The sequence below is a fragment of the Dendrobates tinctorius genome, unplaced genomic scaffold (assembly GCF_039654945.1).
Source record: "Dendrobates tinctorius isolate UK_male_01 unplaced genomic scaffold, ASM3965494v1 ptg000161l, whole genome shotgun sequence".
Classification (NCBI taxonomy): domain Eukaryota; kingdom Metazoa; phylum Chordata; class Amphibia; order Anura; family Dendrobatidae; genus Dendrobates; species Dendrobates tinctorius.
This window is the reverse complement of record NW_027361828.1, coordinates 2119464-2138846: the sequence shown is the minus strand read 5'-3', so window position 1 is coordinate 2138846 and position 19383 is coordinate 2119464. Positions and strand designations below refer to the sequence as shown.

At 43.9% G+C, this 19383-nt stretch overlaps 1 protein-coding gene across 4 annotated transcripts in view; it reads left to right on the top strand.

Moving 5' to 3' along the window:
• Window positions 1-19383, top strand: part of INPP4B (inositol polyphosphate-4-phosphatase type II B) — a 1297521-nt gene that overhangs the window by 1084913 nt on the left and 193225 nt on the right. For all 4 annotated transcript variants that reach the window (XM_073549778.1, XM_073549777.1, XM_073549779.1 and 1 more), the window contains one exon: window positions 11099-11308. In XM_073549778.1, coding sequence (XP_073405879.1) covers window positions 11099-11308 — 210 coding nt within the window. The remainder of the gene's footprint in view (window positions 1-11098; window positions 11309-19383) is intronic.

Sequence of the window (19383 nt, the reverse complement as noted above, 5' to 3'; positions counted from 1 at the left end):
GCAGGTCCTGTTAGGTCACTGTCGCTGGGACGTGCTCCTCTCCCTAGAGACCCCGGTAAGCCCATGTGGTACCACGGATTTCGCAGGGTCCAGACACTGACTGATGTTAGTTCTCAATATCATGATAAATGGTCAGCATAGGTCAGCGGATATATGTGATCCCAAACGTTATGTAAAATGTTCCCAATAAACGCTTCAACTCAATCCACAAAAAGAGTAAGCCCTCAATCAGGTTTGTCTTCTGTCAACGGAATTATAGTGGGTTTCCACATTACTGGTAGCACAAAGGCTCTGGAAAAGCTAAATGGCTTCTCGCTCCCCAAAAGAAATTCAGCAAATCCTCCGCTGCCATATCCAAATGCCTCCCCTCCCTTCTGAGCCCCAGTGTGCCTAAACTACTTTTAGCGCCCACATATTTGGTATTGCTGCAGTGATGAGAGCCTGTCTAATTTACAGGTGCATGTCTCCAGAAGCATGAGCTGGGCATAATGTACTGGTCACTACAACGGCAGATTGGAATTTTCACTCAGCAACATCCACTGCTGCTTGCTTCTGGAAAACACCCATGGAGTTAAAAATCGTCACTACATCTGTAGATAAATTCCCAAAGGGTTATAATTTCCAAAATGGGGTTACTTGAAGGGGGATTCTGCTGTTCTAGCACTTAGTGGCTCTTTATTTGGAACCTGCAAACTATTCTAGGAAAATCTGTGCTCCAGGAGGCAAATAGCGCTCATTCCTGAGTCTCTCCATATGGCTAAGCAGTACTGTACATCCACACATGGGGTATTTCTACATTCAGCAGAAATTGTGGGACACATTTTGGTGCCCTTTTACCTATTTCCCAGTATGAAAATGTAAAACTTGGGGCTAACACACAATCTTGGTGGTAAAAATGTAAATTATTTTTTCTTCACAGCCTAATGGTATAAAAGTCTGTGAAACACCTGTGGTGTCAATATAATCACTGAACCCCTAGATGAATTAACTGAGAGGTTTAGTTTGTAAAATGGGGTAACTTATGGGGGGTTCTGCTGTTCTGACACCTCAGGGGCTTTGCCAATGTAACACTGCACCCTCAAACAAGTGCATCAAAATTTGCACTGTAATATGGCACTACTTTCCTTCTCAGCTTTGCACTGTGCCTCAAAAGTAGTTTTTGACCACATAAGGGGTATCAGTAAACTTAAGAGAAATTGCACAACAAATTTTGGGGTCCATTCTTTCCTGTTAGACTTTTACAATTTTTTTTTATTTTCGTGGCTTAACGTTATAAACTTTTGTGAAGCACCTGGGGGTTCAAGGTGTTCAATACACATCTAGATAAGTGCCCAAAGGGGTCTAGTATTATGATTGGGTCACCGAAGAGGAGATTAAGCCCAAGCTAAGCCACAGAAATCCAGAGAGGTTGGTAACTAAGCAGATTGCAGACCCCGATCCTATCCACACAACTAGCAGTAGCCGTGGAGCATACCTACGATGATCCTAGATGCCTCAGCGCAGCCGGAGAGCTAACTAAGCCTAAAGCAAGAAAGGGGAAATCTAAACTGCCCCGGAGCAGATCCCCAAAGGAATAGATAGCCCCCAAACATATATTGTCGGTGAGACAAGATGAAAACACAAACGCAGGCAGGAAAATAGACTGAGCAAATGATGGGGCCCACACTGACTAGACAGGACAGGAAAGGAAAGATGCTGTCTGCAATCACTCAGAAAACCCTGCAAAAAGTCCAACACATCTGATGCAAAAAACACTGAAGTCGCAAGACTTCACCCCCACTATATCAGCACTCTGGTATATTCTGAAAGCAGAGCAAAAAGAGGCCAATCTAATAAAGGAAAAAAACAAACTGGCACAAGCAGTAACATATGGATGGTGATTCAGCACAGCCCCAGCCAGAGCTGGCTGACCCACGCAAAACTGAGATAGACAAAACCAGATCAAATGTAAACAGATTAGCAAATGAACACTTAGCTGAACATGCAGGGACTGAGCTGGAAACATCAGACCTCAGGAGGCAAGAAGAAAATCACCAGCAGGGATTGGCTGTCTTAAATCCCAATCTGAAACCCCAGATCTCCAGTTGTCGTCCTCATTATCAGGTGGCAAGTCTCTGTTAATCAGATCAGCTCCATTACCTCCAGTAACCACCAGAGGGAGCCCAGAAAGAGAACTCGCAACCCCTCTGTCAATCTGACCAGCTCCACTACCTTCAGTAATAACCAGAGGGAGGCCAGAAAGCGAATTCACAACTGTCTAGTTTCCAATATGGTGTCACTTGTGGGGGGTTTCCACTGTTTAGGCACATCAGGGGCTCTCCAAATGCAACATTATTATTTCAACAAATTTTGAATTCTTAAAATAGCGAAAATAAACAGATTGACCTGCGCTATAGGACTAAAGAAAATATGCAATGATAAAAACCAAATAGAGAAACAACCCACTCTAAAACATACATGGATAAAATAATGGCATGTACAGTATATATAACATATCACTCACCAATAGAAGGCAGACCAATAGATGTGATGCAAATTGGTGGCTGTGACTGCTACTCTTTGATAGAGGTGAGAAGGGGAGTGAGAGCTACTAACAATAGACCGAAGCCAGATAAACTCCAAGGCAGTGAGGATCAAAAAGCTAACCAATGCATTTCAAAGGCCTAAGCTGCCTACTTCATCATCATCATTGATCCTTGTGCTGCCCTGTATGGACTGTGACGTCACACGCTCAGATACTTTCGGGCGGCTGTTTCCAAGCCGGTATCCAGGGACGCTTTCAGCTGAGGCTTCCCTGTTTTTACCTTGCACTTCTAACCTCCCGCCCTCCCCCCACTCTGTGTCAGCCAGCGTCTGCCTCTCTGCAGTTCGCTCCCTGTGCTGGGTATTATCACAGCCTCACTGCCTTGGAGTTTATCTGGCTTCGGTCTATTGTCCGCTCTGTCATGTCTATAGACATGACAGAGCGGCTGTGTTCTGGCAGCATCTCAGAACTACCAACTGCCAAGGGTAACCACTGATCACCAGGCAGTACTGAGTTTCACACTCCCTCTGATCAGATATCCTGAGGGTAGGCCATTGGTAAAAAAAGAAGGTAGTGGCCAACCTCTTTATCAATAATGAGTTTTCAAGTGGAATGTCACATAATTAAAACTCTGTATATAGAGGTAAAAACCAGTCCAGAAATGAAAAGAGAGAGAATATGCTACTTAGACAAGTAAATGAATGACAAATATGAAAATAACTGCAGAGTGACAACGAACTCTAAAATTAGTCAGTCACCATAGAAAAGTATTTAAGGCCAAATTTTCAAAACAAGATCCCATGAAGCACATGAATCAATACTATACATTGTCATGGTTTACTGGGTTCTCGGGTCAGGTAGTCGCAGGGTTAACTCAGATGGTCTCTTTCTGGGTCCTGGGAGGCTTTTTATAGCCTCACTGTGAGATCAATCTTTGTGGTTTATACTCTGACCCTTGGCTGAGTATGTCTGACCCTGGTGTGCCTCTGCTTCATGCATGTACTACTGTCTGTTTGGTGTCTGATTTGGTTCTGTCCCCGTTGTGAATCTTGCCTGCCGTTTCTGTACCGTCTATTGCCCATTCTGGTTTACTGATCTCTTGCTACATCCTGACTATCTGTTCTGTATAATCCTTTGGTACTGTCGTGATATCTCGTGCTTTGACCCCGGCCTGATCTGGTTTACGTCCCTGTCTATGCCCCTTGGTAACTTTGTCCTGTAGTTACCCTTCTAGGAGTTTTCCTTCAGCTTCTAGCTCTATGGAGCTTAGGCTGCACTCCCAGCAGTCAGGTGCTTCAGGTCCTATCTGGCCTGAAGCAATCTCTCTCTGCTCCTGCTTCCTCTGAGAGACCTGTGGCCAGCTCTGCCCCTTGGCAGTCACGCGCTTCAGGTCCTGTTTGTCTGAGGCATACATCTTCACCGCTGCTGCCCTGCTCCACAGGTATCGTTGAGCACAGTTTGTTTTACTCAGGACATGCGCACTGGCTCAGTGAGCAAGTGCAGTGCGGTGTTTCTGACATATATAACAGATAGAACCTGAAATCCCATGTAGCCATCCTCATCTTGAGTGGCTATCTTGGACCTTCAACCGTGGGTTGTGTTTGGTATTGCCACTCAGCTCCATTCACTTATAAATGTCACGAACCGACACGTTAAGTCCAGTGGATGACACAATAAACACCAACAATGGGATGTAATGGGGAGAGGAAGGCCCTTACAGTAGGGAACAAGGGATGGGACACCTCCTGAGCTCCAACCTGTGCCTGTCCCTAAACTCCCCTAACACCCTAAGTGGGTCCTTTCCCCCCCCGCCATCATCACCGACAGTCAGCTGATGGGTCATGTGACTTTTTAAAGGTTGGTGGGAGTGTTCACCACCCACATCAGCTGACAAGCAGCAAAGCAGCTGCCAGCAAGGAAACCGTCATTAACCCTTGCTGGCCCAAAAAGGAAAAAAATCTACATTTAAATTATAGCGGAACCAGATTTGCCACAAATCCAAAAATGAATCGTGACAGTACGTGGTTGATTTGCAACACCAAGCACAACACATAGTCAGGGCTTATTCCTAAAAAACAAAAGCAGATATATTTCTAATCCTGGATAACTAGATAACCCCTTTGTCTACTTCCACTGTTCTGAAGACTTATTTCATGCATTGTTACAAGACTGTGTTTGGAATAAATACATAGTAAGTGCATATTGTTAATTTTCTTTGCATATTATTATTATTATCTTATAACATCAAACAAGAGCATTTGCTTTTATGATTGCTTTTATTTTCTTTTGTGTTAGATCTGTGGTTTTGCATAGGACTGCTGAGTTGTGTGCACATAACTGAGAAGCTGCCCTCTTCTAGTGTTGGCTCTTATCACCAAATCCTGGTAAGGGAGCACTTGATGATTCCTCTTAGGGACCACATAGTTTTTGCACAGCCATATATACGGTATCTTCTCCTATAAGGTAACCCTACTGTGTTATCTGTCTTGCCGTTCTCTCGTTGCATTACCCACGCACTGTGCTATAATCCTTCAGCATTGAAAGACAAATTGATGCCTGCTACATCTGTATTCTGTTATCTGTCAGCTAATTCTGTATTTTTTGCTTGAGATAAGCCTGGGTGAAACAATGGAAGACTCAGCACATTTATCTGGTTTAGTTTACAGATAATTGGGCTGAAAATCCCAATTAAAAGTATTTGTTACCAATAAGCTCCTCGTCTGTGGTAACTTTTTACCATTCCGAAATCTCTCCATGTGTTGTTCATTGAAGAGTTCTAAGAAAAAAGAATTGATGAACCACTAGTGGGGAAAAAAGCCGTATAAATTATGTCCACAGGATGCACAAATGTTCAGTATCTGGAATTTTACCCATGATATCTACGGTACTGTCACTCAGACTGAAAATAACTTGTCACATTCATATTCCTGCATATGAGATATCAAGGGAGACAACTGCATTTAGCTGTGATTACATTGATATATAATATAAAATAAAAGAAATAAACATAAAGGGAATAAAAGAGAATAAAAAGAAAATCTGTCATTCTCTTAGGGTATGTGCACATGCTGCGGATTCGCAGTGGATTTGGCCCTGCGGATCCGCAGCAGTTCCGCAGACATAGTACAGTACAATGTTAGCCAATGTGATTTCAAATCCTCAGTGCACATGCTGCGGTTTTTTCCTCCCGGATTTGCTGCAGTTTTAAATACGCAGCATGTCAATTCTTTCTGCGGATTCTGCAGCGGTTTGCCCCCTGTTTCATTGTCTAGGTGAAAACCGCAGGCAAATCCGCAGATAAACCGCAGGTCACTTTACCTGCGGTTTTACCTGCAAATCCGTGCGGAAAAATCCTCAGGTGAATCCGCAGCATGTGCACTCACCCTTAAAGGGAATCTGTCGCCATGTTTTTGCTACCTAACCCAAGAGCAACACACTGTAGTTACAGAAACCCTGAATTTTAGCCATGTGTCACTTACTGGGCTGCTTGCTGTAAGTTTGATAAAAATCACTTTTATTAGCAGGAAATTATCACTGGAGGACTAGTAAACAATTGGCAGCTTTCTGCCTATCCACAGTGTACACTGAAAGCTGACAATCAGTGGTGTGGGTGGGATTATACAGAGCTCAGCATTCAAGAGCACTGCTAGATCTGCATCTGGTATCAGATTATCTTTCTAGTTAGATTTGCAAAATCCTTGTAAAATAGCTATTTTTAATAAAAATTCTCCCTGTTCTCAAGAATAGAGGTATTTCTAAGCGTATAGTTTACTGCGCGTTGCCTTGATACCTATGACCATTGCAGTTTATCAGGGGTTGGTGGTCCCCTAGACAAGGAGTGCAGCTCTTACAAGCTTTTTGCTGTAGTGCTTGTAATCACTGCTCTCAGGACATAACAAAGCTCAGAGCCCCAGTGCTTCTTAGATAATGTAAAGGCAAACTGTCTTATTTGCATCATTTTTTTAATCTATGAGAATTAATAGGCAGAATAGAATAGGATGTATTGCTATTCTTCATATCCAAATAATAGACACAAGGACAAAACTAAAACTAAGGACTCGCATTCATCTGCGTTTAAAACATTGCTCCGAAGTTGATCCAGAAATGTAGGACGAGTGTCATGTGAATGTCCTGTGAGTATCATGCGGGTGTCATGTGAGTGTTATGCCAGTGTCGTGTGAGTATAATGCGGGTGTCATGTGAGTATCATGCGGGTGTCTTGTGAGTGTCGTGTGAGTATCATGCGGGTGTCTTGTGAGTGTCGTGTGAGTATCATGCGGGTGTCATGTGAGTGTTATGACATTGTCGTGTGAGTATAATGCGAGTGTCATGTGAGCATCATGCGGGTGTCGTGTGAGTATCATGCGGGTGTCTTGTGAGTGTCGTGTGAGTATCATGCGGGTGTCTTGTGAGTGTCGTGTGAGTATCATGCGGGTGTCATGTGAGTGTTATGACATTGTCGTGTGAGTATAATGCGAGTGTCATGTGAGTATCATGCGAGTGTGGCGCCCCTGAGGCTCAGTCGCCACAGAGGTACTGCACCTCCTCCTGAGGTGTGGTGCCCCACCATCCAGGTAAGTTGGAGGCTCCTGACCACGCTCCAACACTCGCACCCCACACAACAGAATAGTTCAGCAAAGCCACATTGCGGCTCCCTGCTTGGAGTGTAGCTGAGCACCTTTGGTGGCTCCCTGCTTGGAACACGAAACATGCTGGGAGGCGGGTGGAGTTGAGAATACATAAAAGAGCGGGAAGGTTTAGAATTACAGGTCAGTCTGGGAGAGAAAGCCACTCAGAGAGGAGTGAGGAAAGGAGATCCCTGAGGGAGGGATGGAGGAAGGAGGTGCTGCAGCAGACCTGAGTGACCTGGGTCTGCTGGCACGGGAAAGGAAAGAAGGAGAAAGACATTGAACTGAAACCTGATCTTCCATAAGAGAGAGAGATTAGAATGGAAAGAAGGAGTAAAAGGGAACAGAGAGGACGTGGGTTAGAGGAAGAACCCTGCCTAGAAGTTCTAAGCGCAAGGCCGGGGCCCGGTCCCCGAGGTTGTATGGACACTAATGGCTCTGCAGCAGACACCGGTGGAGTAGTGGGCTGTAAATGCACTACTCTCATCTAAGACTTGGAGGCACAACAGCAACTTGGATAGTGAGCTGGGACTCAGGAGTAGGGAGTCCCCGATGCAGGCTACAGCTGTCTGCCGTACAAGTAGAGTTCTTGGGAACATCTGTCAGAAGGCACTCCAGTGTAACTCAGTACTGGGAGTACTTCACATTTAAAGGCGCTATAGAGGAGACGTTCAGAAAGGCACATGTTGGCGGAGCGTTGGAAGGGAGCATTCCATCTTGCCTGGAGGTTGACTGAGTCCCTGACCCGGAGGACATGGCACGGAGGCAGGCACCTGTGTGTCCTACAGACTGTGAGTAAAGCTTTGGAACTGCAAGCCCTGGTGTCCTCCATTCATTCTTGCGCCAACGCATCCATCCCCGCTACATCTGGGTACCAGCTTCTACACCGCTTGTGCCTCTCCTCTTCCCCCACATCTACACTGCCCTGGGGCTACAGCTCCACCTGTGAGGAGCTTCACCATCTGGGCTGCAACACACCACCAGCCCCAGAGGATCTGCATGCAGCGTCGGCCTAACATCTCACTTGCCGAACACCACAGGTGGCGTCACGAACTATTCATTCAAACCATTACATTCCCCCATTACTTGGGCGCCCAGGGCCACGGACCGGGTCCCCGCTGCTGCAATACATCCCGCTGATACCGGCCCGGTACCGAGTACCCCACAGCCCTGGGAGGGCGACCCATGAGTGTCATGTGAGTATCATGCGGGTGCCATGTGATTGTCGTGTGAGTATCATGCGAGTGTCGTGTGAGTCTCATGTGGGTGTCATGCCAGTATACAATGCATCATGAATCCATATGCAATGCGTTTTTTCTGAAACTACTATTCTACAATAATTTACATGACCATTTACAGTGTTCTATGCTACAGAATGGTAATATATCCGTAAAAATCAGATGGCATACACATGGTCCATGTGCCATCCATTTTTTTTCTCACACCCATTGACATGCATTCGCAAGTCTCGTTAGAGATACATGGCCGGTCGCATCATGCTTCGATTTTTTATCTCATCCAGATTTCAGGTGAGAAAAAAAAATTGCAGATGAACACTGAATCAGTGAATAACATTAGTCAGAGTGCAATCCGATTTTTCATCAGAGTGCTCTCAACCGATTTTTACGCAGATCAGTTTGAGTCCTAATTGTGTACTTCAGGGACTGGTGATATCTGTTGTACTGTACATCGAAAGGAAAGCTCAGAATTGGTACTGCAGAATTCACCTTAACCTGAATTCGGCAACTTTCTACTTTTTCATTTAAAATTGCTTAAAATGTTGTGTCTCCAGTGGTCTATGAAGAAGCTAATATTGATTTTCCTTATTCCTGATGGTTTATCATGGTAGTGGTTTAATATGTAACATTCCTGCGGGGTCCATGGTGGTTTAGTGATTGGCACGCAATATAAAGTTTTATAATTTTGAATTACATAGTTAAGAATGGTGGGAGGTGATCACAGACCATAAAGTTCATCTCTACATTTAACTCCATTCGATATAGCTAGCTCCAGATGAGTTTTTTTTAACCCTTTTCTCACATTGGGTGTAATAGTATGCTCACGTTGGACTCCCCGTACTCGGTGTGGGCTCCAGCACCAAGCCCATCTTTCCGGTAATATCGCAGCTGATCTATACAGCTGACATGTGCCCGCAGAAACTACGGGTGGAATCATGATCCACTCATGGCTGTTAACTCATTAAATGCCGCTGTCAGTCTCTGACAGTGACATGTGACTCACGCTTACCAAAAGTATATCCCTAATCCCACCCATCAGTGACCCTGTCACATGATCGCTGCTCACTGATGGTTCGGCATGACAACCAAAGCTCTGCAGCAGACGTCAATGGTTTTCACTGCCAGATTGCTATGAGCGCCGCCTAGTTGGCGCTCATAGCAAGTGAGCATTTCTGTTACACATAGGCGATCTGATCATCGCCTGTATGTAACAGAGGCGATCAAAGTACTGCAGCTTCTAGTCTCCCAAGGAGACGATTGAACCTTACAAACAGTAAAAAAAAAAGTTTTTAAAAATCTAAAAAATGAAAAAAATATATAAAATAAAACAACAAAAACTATTAGAATCGCCAGATCTATCAATATAACAAAATAATTAACCTGATCACTAAACGGTGTAACGAGAAAAAAATGTGAAACTCCAGAATTATATTTTTTGGTCACCACTACATTTGCAACAAAATGTAATAACGGGCGATCAAAAGATCCTATCTGCACCAAAATGGTATCATTAAAAACACCAGCTCAGTGCACAAAAAATAAGCCCTCACCCAACCCCATATTACAAAAAGTGGAGACACTACTGGTCTCGGAAAATGGCGCCTTATTTTAACAAATGTTGGAATTTTTTTTACCACTTAAATAAAAGAAGAACCTAGACATGTTTGGTGTCTATGAAATCGTAATGACCTAGAGAATCATAATGGCAGGTCAGCTTAACATTTAGTGAACATGGTAAAAATAAAAAAAACAACTGTGGAATTGCACTTTTTTTTTGCAGTTTCACCACACTTGGATTTTTTTCCCGTTTTCCAGTACACGATATGTTAAAACCAATTGTGTCGTTCAAAAGTACAACTTGTCCCGCAAAAAAGAACAGAAAAATTAAAAAGTTATGGCTCTGGAAAGAAGGGGAGCAAAAAACGAAAACGCAAAAACTGAAATACTTCTGGTCGTGAAGGGGTTAAATAATGAATGATATGATGTCTGAACCTGCCACTAGATGGAGCTCATTACATAGGGATTTATATTGTCTGATCTAATGGAGACAATTTTTTTTAATTCAATTTAATGTTTTCTTTTGGACTTATTAGAGGAGAATTTAAAGATCGTAGTCACCCTCTCCCTTTTTTTTTAACATTTGGTCATGAAAAGGGCCACATACACTCTCCTGCAGTATTATATATCATGCAATTTCTGAATCTAAAGTGATCCCATATTGAAATGTTCCTTTTAAAAGTGTTTCGTAGAGGAGAATTAATTAGAATAAGTATAAAATAAAGAAACAGGAGACATCTCTGTATAAACGACCCCTTGTAATAGACACCTCATTCTCCGCCTTATCACTATTTCCCATTACAGCCATAACACAATGAAATGATTTTTTTAGTAGGATTCAGACTGACGTTTTATTTCGATCCATGTGACAGTTTATACAATCCCATCTGGATAGTAAAATTCTTAAGTGAAATGTTAATGGATGTCTTTAAAACAGAATTATTCGATGTGTATTTTTCTTATGTAAGTTATGAGCCTTGTCTCGGCCATAAATACTATACTAAAACATTACAGTGTAACCTGCTAACAAATGTGGACTGTTATAAATGAGGCACTCCAGCGGGAGCCTTGATTACCCATCTTGGTTAGGTGTCACAGCGAATACTTTACATAAAATTCATTTTTTAGTGTTGTTTTTTTTCTCTTTACAGACGGAGTTGTTTGTTCATTCATTTAAAGACCAGCTTGTCAGCAATGCTCTCTTGGCGCTGTACACGGCCCGGCCCGGATGTGCAAACATGAAGCTTACAGACCCGAGTAATAGCACGACTGAGAATGATCTCCAGGGTCAGGACAATGCAGTCCCATTAAGCAGGCAAGACTCGATTCCTCACCATTCAGAGTACGACGAGGAAGAATGGGTAAGTAATTCTGCTCTATCTCACCACATTGCTCATGGATGTCATTCAGCCACCATTTAATGTCTGGCTCTTCCAAGAGATCTTGTATAATTAAATCAAATTCCTTATTTTAAGAATAAGCTAAATTGAATCTGTTTGGATGCGTTGTTGGTTTTAGTTTATTAATCTAACTCCATTTTATTATTAAATGTCTCAGGTATTTTGTGGTCTCAGAATGTGAACAATGGTTGGTTTGTATTACGACAGATTTAGGCCTGTTTCACACTTCCGTTTTTGACCATCAGTCAAAATCCGCCGTTTTTGCAAAAAAACGGATCCGCCATTTTTTTGGCGGATCCGTTTTTTTTTTCCCCATTGACTTGCATTACCGGCGGATCTTGATGGATGGCCATCCGTTGGATCCGTTTATTGGGGATCCATCAATTTTTTTGCGTCCGCCGAGATGCCTGGACGGACCATGCAACGTTTTTTGTGCTGCAGGATCCGCATTTTTATAGAGCGCATGCCCGGAGGAATGAAGTCAGGAGGAATCTCTCTCTCTCTCTTTCTCTCTCGGGCAGCGGTTCCTTTAAAATTCTTCATTCGGCGGATCCGTCAAAAAAAACGGATCCGGTGACATCCGTTCACATCAGTTAGGAACGGATCCGCTTTCCGCCTTTTTGGCGGATTTTAACTGACACAAAAAACTAAAGTGTGAAACAGGCCTTAGTTCAATAAAAAGCTAAAAATTTGTAATCTATAATTAAAATGGACTTGTCAGGTATCCAGATATGTCTATTTTAGTAAATAACTGCATTCCTTAAGAAATAACAATCCTAGAGTATCTTTTCTTTAAACTTTTCACTGTGCTATTCCTCCTGGAAATGTATAAATAAATTGATTGTTAGGTGTTAACAGTCCCATTATCAACAGCCTGTACACAGTTTAAAGGCTCGTATACTGTACGTTAACATCAGATCAACACATCAATATCTTCAGCCGACCATCTGACATTTATCGGGAGCTTGCAACTCAACTACTCTACTTGCCAAATAATGATTGTGAGTTTTAATTATAACTCCTGAGCTTTTTAGTCTCAGGAGAGAGAACTCACAGCCACATGAGCACACAGCTGAGTCAAACATTCATATAGGGCACCTTTATATTGCCAGCAGTGATTGTATGGTGTCAGACCATGTAGAGATACGCCCCATTGACGAGAGGAATAGTAATACCCAGTTACAACTGTTCAGTAAGTTCTCCGTCCATCCCCCAGCCAACACTAATTTTAGGTAAAATCGTGGAGATTCACTTTGGCTACTTGTATACATATATGTATTTCGTTTTGTTACACCACTTTCTTACATAATTAAATTAGTACAAGGGGTCCAAAATGGAGATCTATTCCATATCAGAAATCACTCTATAAATCTAAATGTCTAAACCATAGCGTGTGTGTGTGCATGTGTGTGTGGTCAGGTGCACAAAGTGAGTATTCAGAATACATTACGATATCAGATTTTATTAATAAATAGACAAAATTCATACATAAACACAAAGCCAAAAGCTAAAGTTGAAATAAATACCAGTGTCCCGCCACCCTGACGTTCGTTTTGTCCTGCTGCAATATATATTTGACCCAGGATAGGATTTGTACACAGGCATTTATTTCAACTTTAACAACAATGTGTGCTGTTATCGACCGATTGGTATAAATAGCACTTCATTGAATGTATGCTAGCAAGCACTTTATATGGCTCTCAGCACATTTATTGTCAGTAGAACAGTGTGTCACTTTCTATTCCTGTATGTATATATATATATATATATATATATATATATATATATATCTGTGTGTATATATATATATGCATTGTTTCAGATATTTAGATTTATTACCCTTACACTTTTAGGCATGTGTTCTTCATTGGAATTTATGACATTTATATTTATTTCAAATATTTTTATTAGGTATTTTAGCAGAATTTACAAACATGCTCTTTGTTTATGTAGTAATTCACATTGATAAGTAGGGAAAGGGGGGATGGAAAGGGATAGGAGTAGGGAAGGGAGAGAAAGGAGTTTTGATAGTAACATAGACAGAGCTGTACATATTTGTATATCTACTACAATATTTATCTGTCTTAGTAAGATAATCTTCTTTGAATTTCCATGTTCAAACTATGTACATCGAAAATAGCTGGAAAGCTACCTTTAGCTTAAGGCTACTTTCACACATCAGGTTTTCGGTGTCAGGCGCGATCCGGCGTCGTGCCGGAACGCCGGATCCGGCAACTGTTTCGTAAAACCGGATGTGACGGATCCGGTTTTCTGCCGGATCCGTCTTTTTCTTGACAGACAAAACCGGATCCGTCTCATCCGGTTCATCCGTTTTTCTATCCGTTTTTCGACGGATTACGCCGGATCCGGTTTTAAAATTGACCCTTGTGGCCTTCCGAACGGGATTGGCTACTGGAAAACTATATATAGCATGTTCCTACAGCCCTTCTTTGACAGGTTGTAGAGGAGAAAGTGCAGGTTGGAGAGAAGAGCAAGTTACTGGCGAAGATGGATGTTGTCATTGGAAATATTTTGAAGAATTTGGCGGATTTTACAGCGGAGGCAAATCGTTTGAGGGTGATTGTTCTGGAGAAGGAGAGAGCGAGACAGCAGCGCATCAGGCATCGTAGATGACGTTTGTGGATCCACCCCATCACAGCCAAGAGAATGACGCGTGGGGTCTATTCTACACTATGCATGGACCTTCGACGAAACCCGGATAAATTTTTGGGATATGTTAGGATGAAAATGGAGAATTTTGATTACTTGGTGGAGCGCATTGCACACCTCATAAGAAAAGCGGACACCTATTGCCGCTTCTCTGTTTCACCCGCAGAGCGTCTGATGGTGACTTTAAGGTAAGCCACATTTATTGGATATGCTCGCATCAGAGCACACTTTCACTGCAATCTTGTTGGTGGTAGTTTGTATCTCCAAGTGTTATAGCTCAGTTTTGGTATGTAATGCTGTGATTTAAAACTAATTTATTGTTTTTTAATTCCCCACAGATTTCTTGCAACTGGAGAATCCCTTTCGTCACTGCATTTCCAGTACAGACTCGGGATTTCCACCATATCTGGAATTGTGAAGTACACATGCCGTGCACTGTGGGACTCCTTAGCTGAAGAGTTTTTACCAGAGCCCACAACAGAGAGGTGGATTGAAATTGCTGACAAGTTTCAACAGATATGTCAGTTTCCAAACTGCTTGGGCGCTGTGGACGGGAAACATATCCGCATAGTAAAGCCAGCTGGATCGGGATCGGAATATTTCAATTACAAGAAATATTTTTCAATTGTCCTCATGGCCATCGCTGACGCGGAATACAAATTTATTGCGGTTGATATTGGGGCCTATGGCCGCTCCAATGACTCTCAAGTTTTCAAACTGTCTGCCATGGGGCGTAAACTGTATGGAAACACCTTCCAGTTCCCACCACCTAGACCGCTGCCGCAAACATCTGGTCCACCTATGCCATTTGTCTGTGTAGGGGATGAAGCCTTCCAGCTGTCAGAACACCTTTTGAAACCGTACTCTAGCAGAGGATTGACAAGACCAAAACGCATTTTTAATTACCGCCTCACAAGAGCAAGAAGAATGGTTGAATGTACCTTTGGTATTCTGACAGCCAAATGGCGGGTCCTATTGACTGCGATCAACCTCAAGACAGAAACTGTGGACGAGGTGATCAAAGCGTGCGTGGTACTCCACAATTTTGTTATCTGCAAGGAACCCATTTCCATTGAGGACACCTCTGAAGAAACCACCTTGCAAGATTACCATGACATTACCACTAGAAGTTCTGTGACGGTTTCAGTAATGAGGGACAATTTTGCACTATACTTTATGTCACCTCAAGGCAGAGTACACTGGCAGGATGACAGAGTGTGAAAGATTTGTGCCCAACCAAACTTGTGTACCTTCTGTACCAACAGTATATACCTTTGCCAACCAAAGTTGGCTATCTTGTCATGGTCTCTATTTTTAGCTTTAGGCCACAGGTGTGTACCTGGTTGTGTTTTATGCAAAGTATTTCACCTTTTAACAAAAGTTGTGTACATTGTTAGGAAATCACCAACAATAAACACAACTTTTTAGGTGAAATACTTTGCTTCAAACACAACCAGGAACACAACTGTGGCAAAAAGCTAAAATTTACCCACAGTTATATACCTAGTTTTGAATACCATTTCATCTTTTAAATACCCTGTATTTAACCTTTTTCGCCGCAGAAAGAAATGACAGACAACCAGTGTAAAATAATTTAACTTTTATTGAAAAATGTTTTTTTTAGTAAACTTTTTTAAAATTTTAATAAACTTGTTTAATAAAACTTTGAAACTATAAAACTGAAACCATAAAACTGGTCATTTTTATTTAAATACACACATTATAAATCTGTGTAGTGTGTGGTGGAAATACTGCTGTAGGGGCTGCGGGACACTTCGACACTGGGAGTGTGGAGAGAGGACTGGGATCGTGGTGGGGAAGGAACAGTTAGAGGTGAAGGTGTGGAAAAAACTACAGAATGGGTGGACATGTGGGAAGCAGAAGAGGTGGTGGGTGGTGGAGTGGAGGGTTGGGCAGGGACTGTAGGAGCAGATGATGTTGATGGCAAGTTGTATGGGGAAGGAGTTTGGTACGGGGCAGGTTGCTGGAAGTGGGGAGATGTCTGGTACGGGGCAGGTTGCTGGAAGTGGGGAGATGTCTGGTATGGGGCAGGTTGCTGGAAGTGGGGAGATGTCTGGTACGGGGCAGGTTGCTGGAAGTGGGGAGATGTCTGGTACTGGGGAGGTTGCTGGTACTGGGGAGTTTGCAGGTACTGGGGAGGTTGCTGGTGCTGGGGAGGTTGCTGGTGCTGGGGAGGTTGATGGTGCTGGGGAGGTGGATGGTGCTGGGGAGGTGGATGGTGCTGGGGAGGTGGATGGTGCTGGGGAGGTGGATGGTATGTAATAGGAGGGGGAGGATGGAAAGTGGCTGGAGGGGGTGTAGATGTAATAGGAGGGGGAGGATGGAAAGTGGCTGGAGGGGGTGTAGATGTAATAGGAGGGGGAGGATGGAAAGTGGCTGGAGGGGGTGCAGGTGGAGGAACTACTGTGGTGGGAGGAGGAGGTTGGGAGGTAACTTGCTGGAGAGCAGCGTGGCATGAATGCATTACATGCATCTGCTGGGCAGGAGAGAGCGTTTCCATGCGCTCCACAACAGACCTGAAAAAGGTGTGGTTTGGCGAAGATCTTGCTTCTGAATGCATGGTTTGCAGAAGTGTCTTCACCTCCAGAATGCTGGAGTTGATCTGCTGATAGCCTGCGGAGATTTGCTCTGACAAGACTTTTAGACAGTTCTGGAAAGATGCATTCAGATGAAAGAACTCTGGCACATAAGTCTTTTCCTGACCCCTCTGCCGCTGCCGCCCAGTACCCGCAGGTGTACTAGAGGTGGCAGGGGCAGAAGGGTGGGGTAAAGGGAAAGCGATCTCCTCACCAGCAGCTTCATGTAATGTAGGCGGCCACGATGCTCCTGTGCTGGTGGATGGGACAGATGGGTCGAATGTGTGGGAAGGCTGGGAAGGTGCAGATGTACCGGGGCGGTCGAAGTGTCCCTCGGTGCCGGTCTCCTCAGGGATCGCCTCAGAAGGGTCCAATCGTGCAGGCTCCCGAGTGCTGCTCACCGTGCTGTGGAATAAAGAGAAAAAAAAACAATTAAAATACTGACATGGTATGGCCCTGGCTGAAAAAAAAATTTACATCTAACATTTGTTTTCACATGTGGTGTGTAATATTTACCTTCTGGTGACCATTGTTTCCCGGAGGAACGACAGGGCTTCTGCGTACTTGTACTTGCTCCTGCGTCCTCCAGATCCACTCGGGGCCCGCATCTCTTTATTGAACTCCTTCTTGAAACGATCCCTCACAGACCGCCACCGATTCACAATTCTGTTCCCTGAAACGAGAAAGGAGTGGTTAGTATACAACATCAGTGTTTCCCAAACTCCAGTCCTCATGGTCCCCAGGGGTCATGTTTTCAGGATTTCCATAGTAAATAGAAATCCTGAACACATGATCCGTGGGGACCACGAGGACTGGAGTTCGGGAAACACTGGTTTACATCAAGCAACCGGTACTGTATATACTTACGCTCTGTAATCTGGGCCCGAACATCGAGGTCCTCCCAGCGGCCCACAAGGAGCGAACAGATTTCCTCCCAGAGTCGTCGGGTAACGATAAGGTCAGCGTGGCGGCGGTCAGCCATATTCCAGAGCGGCTCCCTTTCTCGGATGAGATCGATGAGGTGGTCCACATCGAGTCCTCCATCCTCACCGTCAGAGTCGGGAGCACGCTGTGAAGGCTGTTAAAGAAAAAGACAAAAATAACGCCTCCACATAAGAAATGAAATAAAAAGTGCAAAAAAACAAAGCAAAAATATTTATACTTACACGCTGGTGACCGCCGCGTTGCTGTCGCCGACGACCCTGGGAGGCACTGCGAGGACCTCTTGGCCGAGCACCAGATTGGGAAGACTAGAGAAGAAAACAAAAAATGTTATGTCTTTGGATGTAGGCATTTGTTTGCTGTGTGTGGTCTGCAGAACATTGTTTTCTATGTGTTGTGTGTAGTGTGATGTTGTGTTTCTGCGTTTGATGCAAAAAACTTACCAATTGTGAGCCCACTCCAGGTGTCTGTCCACCCCTTCCTTCTTCTTCTGGGAACTCCTCTTCATCTTGTGAATCCTGTTTTGAAATAAAAGGCAATGAATAGACATATATTACAGAGAAGATGGATTTTGGAAATAAAAACTTACCGTCAAACGCTGACGATGCGAGGGAGGGCTCCCAGAAGATGATGTGCTGTCTTCCTGGTGGCCACACTCCATGCCTGTGGGTGGTGTTCCAGCTGCTGCCATTGCTGCTGCTGCTGCATCTATTGGGCGGCTGTTGAATAAAGAGAAACAAAGGGCCAATGAATATCTTGATATTCAATAGCCCTAGTTTGGAGGAATGGGGGATTTGATAATTACCGTCTCTCATCTGCTGCTGGCCTCCCCTCCTCAGCATGTTGCATTTGCTGCTCCATTTGGGGTGGTTGTGGTGCTGATGGTGCTGCAGTGGTCTCCTGCCTTCTCCTGCTTCGCTTGGTTGCTTTCTTGGGTGGCATGTTGGGTGTGGCTGTGGGTCCCACTGTCTTGCTTTTATATATGTCTTGTGGGCAGAGCTACTGAGCATGCTCAGACCAAAAAACCGGATCCGGCCGCCGGATCCGGCGCATTGCGGCGCTCATAGGCTTTCATTGTGTGAAAAAGCCGGACGCGCCGGATCCGGCGTGTCCGGCTTTTTCGCCGGAGACAAAAAACGTTACAGTAGCCGTTTTTTCCAGACGCCGGATCGCGACACATTGCCAGATCCGGCGAAAACCGGATGAAACGCATGGCCATCCGGCGCGATCCGGCGCAAATGCAAGTCAATGGGGGGGAAACCGGATCCGGCATTGCATTTCGCCGGATCCGGTTTCTGTCAAAAGCGCCGGATCGCGCCTGACGGCGAAAACCTGATGTGTGAAAGAGGCCTAAGAGTAAGAAAAAACTTATTAACAAGAGAAATCTTAACTAAACTAAACTAAATCTTGGTGTTTAGTGTTCCATATGCTCCATTTTTTGTCATATTTATGCAAGCATCCATTTGCTATTGAGAATTTTAGGTCCAAGGTATTATGCGTCTTTAGTCTATCCACAATGTCAGAAAATCTTGGTATGTCAGTTCTTCTCCAGAAGGAGGCTATCATATTTTTAGTTATCAGTAAAAGGTGTATTATAACTTTTTTAGTTGAGTAATGTACCTCTTCCAAGCCCAAGGAAAAAAGAGCTGTTTGAGGGGAAAGTGTAAAGTTCTTGTCGAGAAGTTCACCAATATATATGGAAATCTTATTCCATAATTCTGTGAGAGCTGGGCAGGTCCAGAAAATATGTTTCAAATCTCCCTTGAACCCGCACCCCCTCCAACACAATGGGGATGAACCTGTTTTGAAATGTGCTATTCTAGAGGG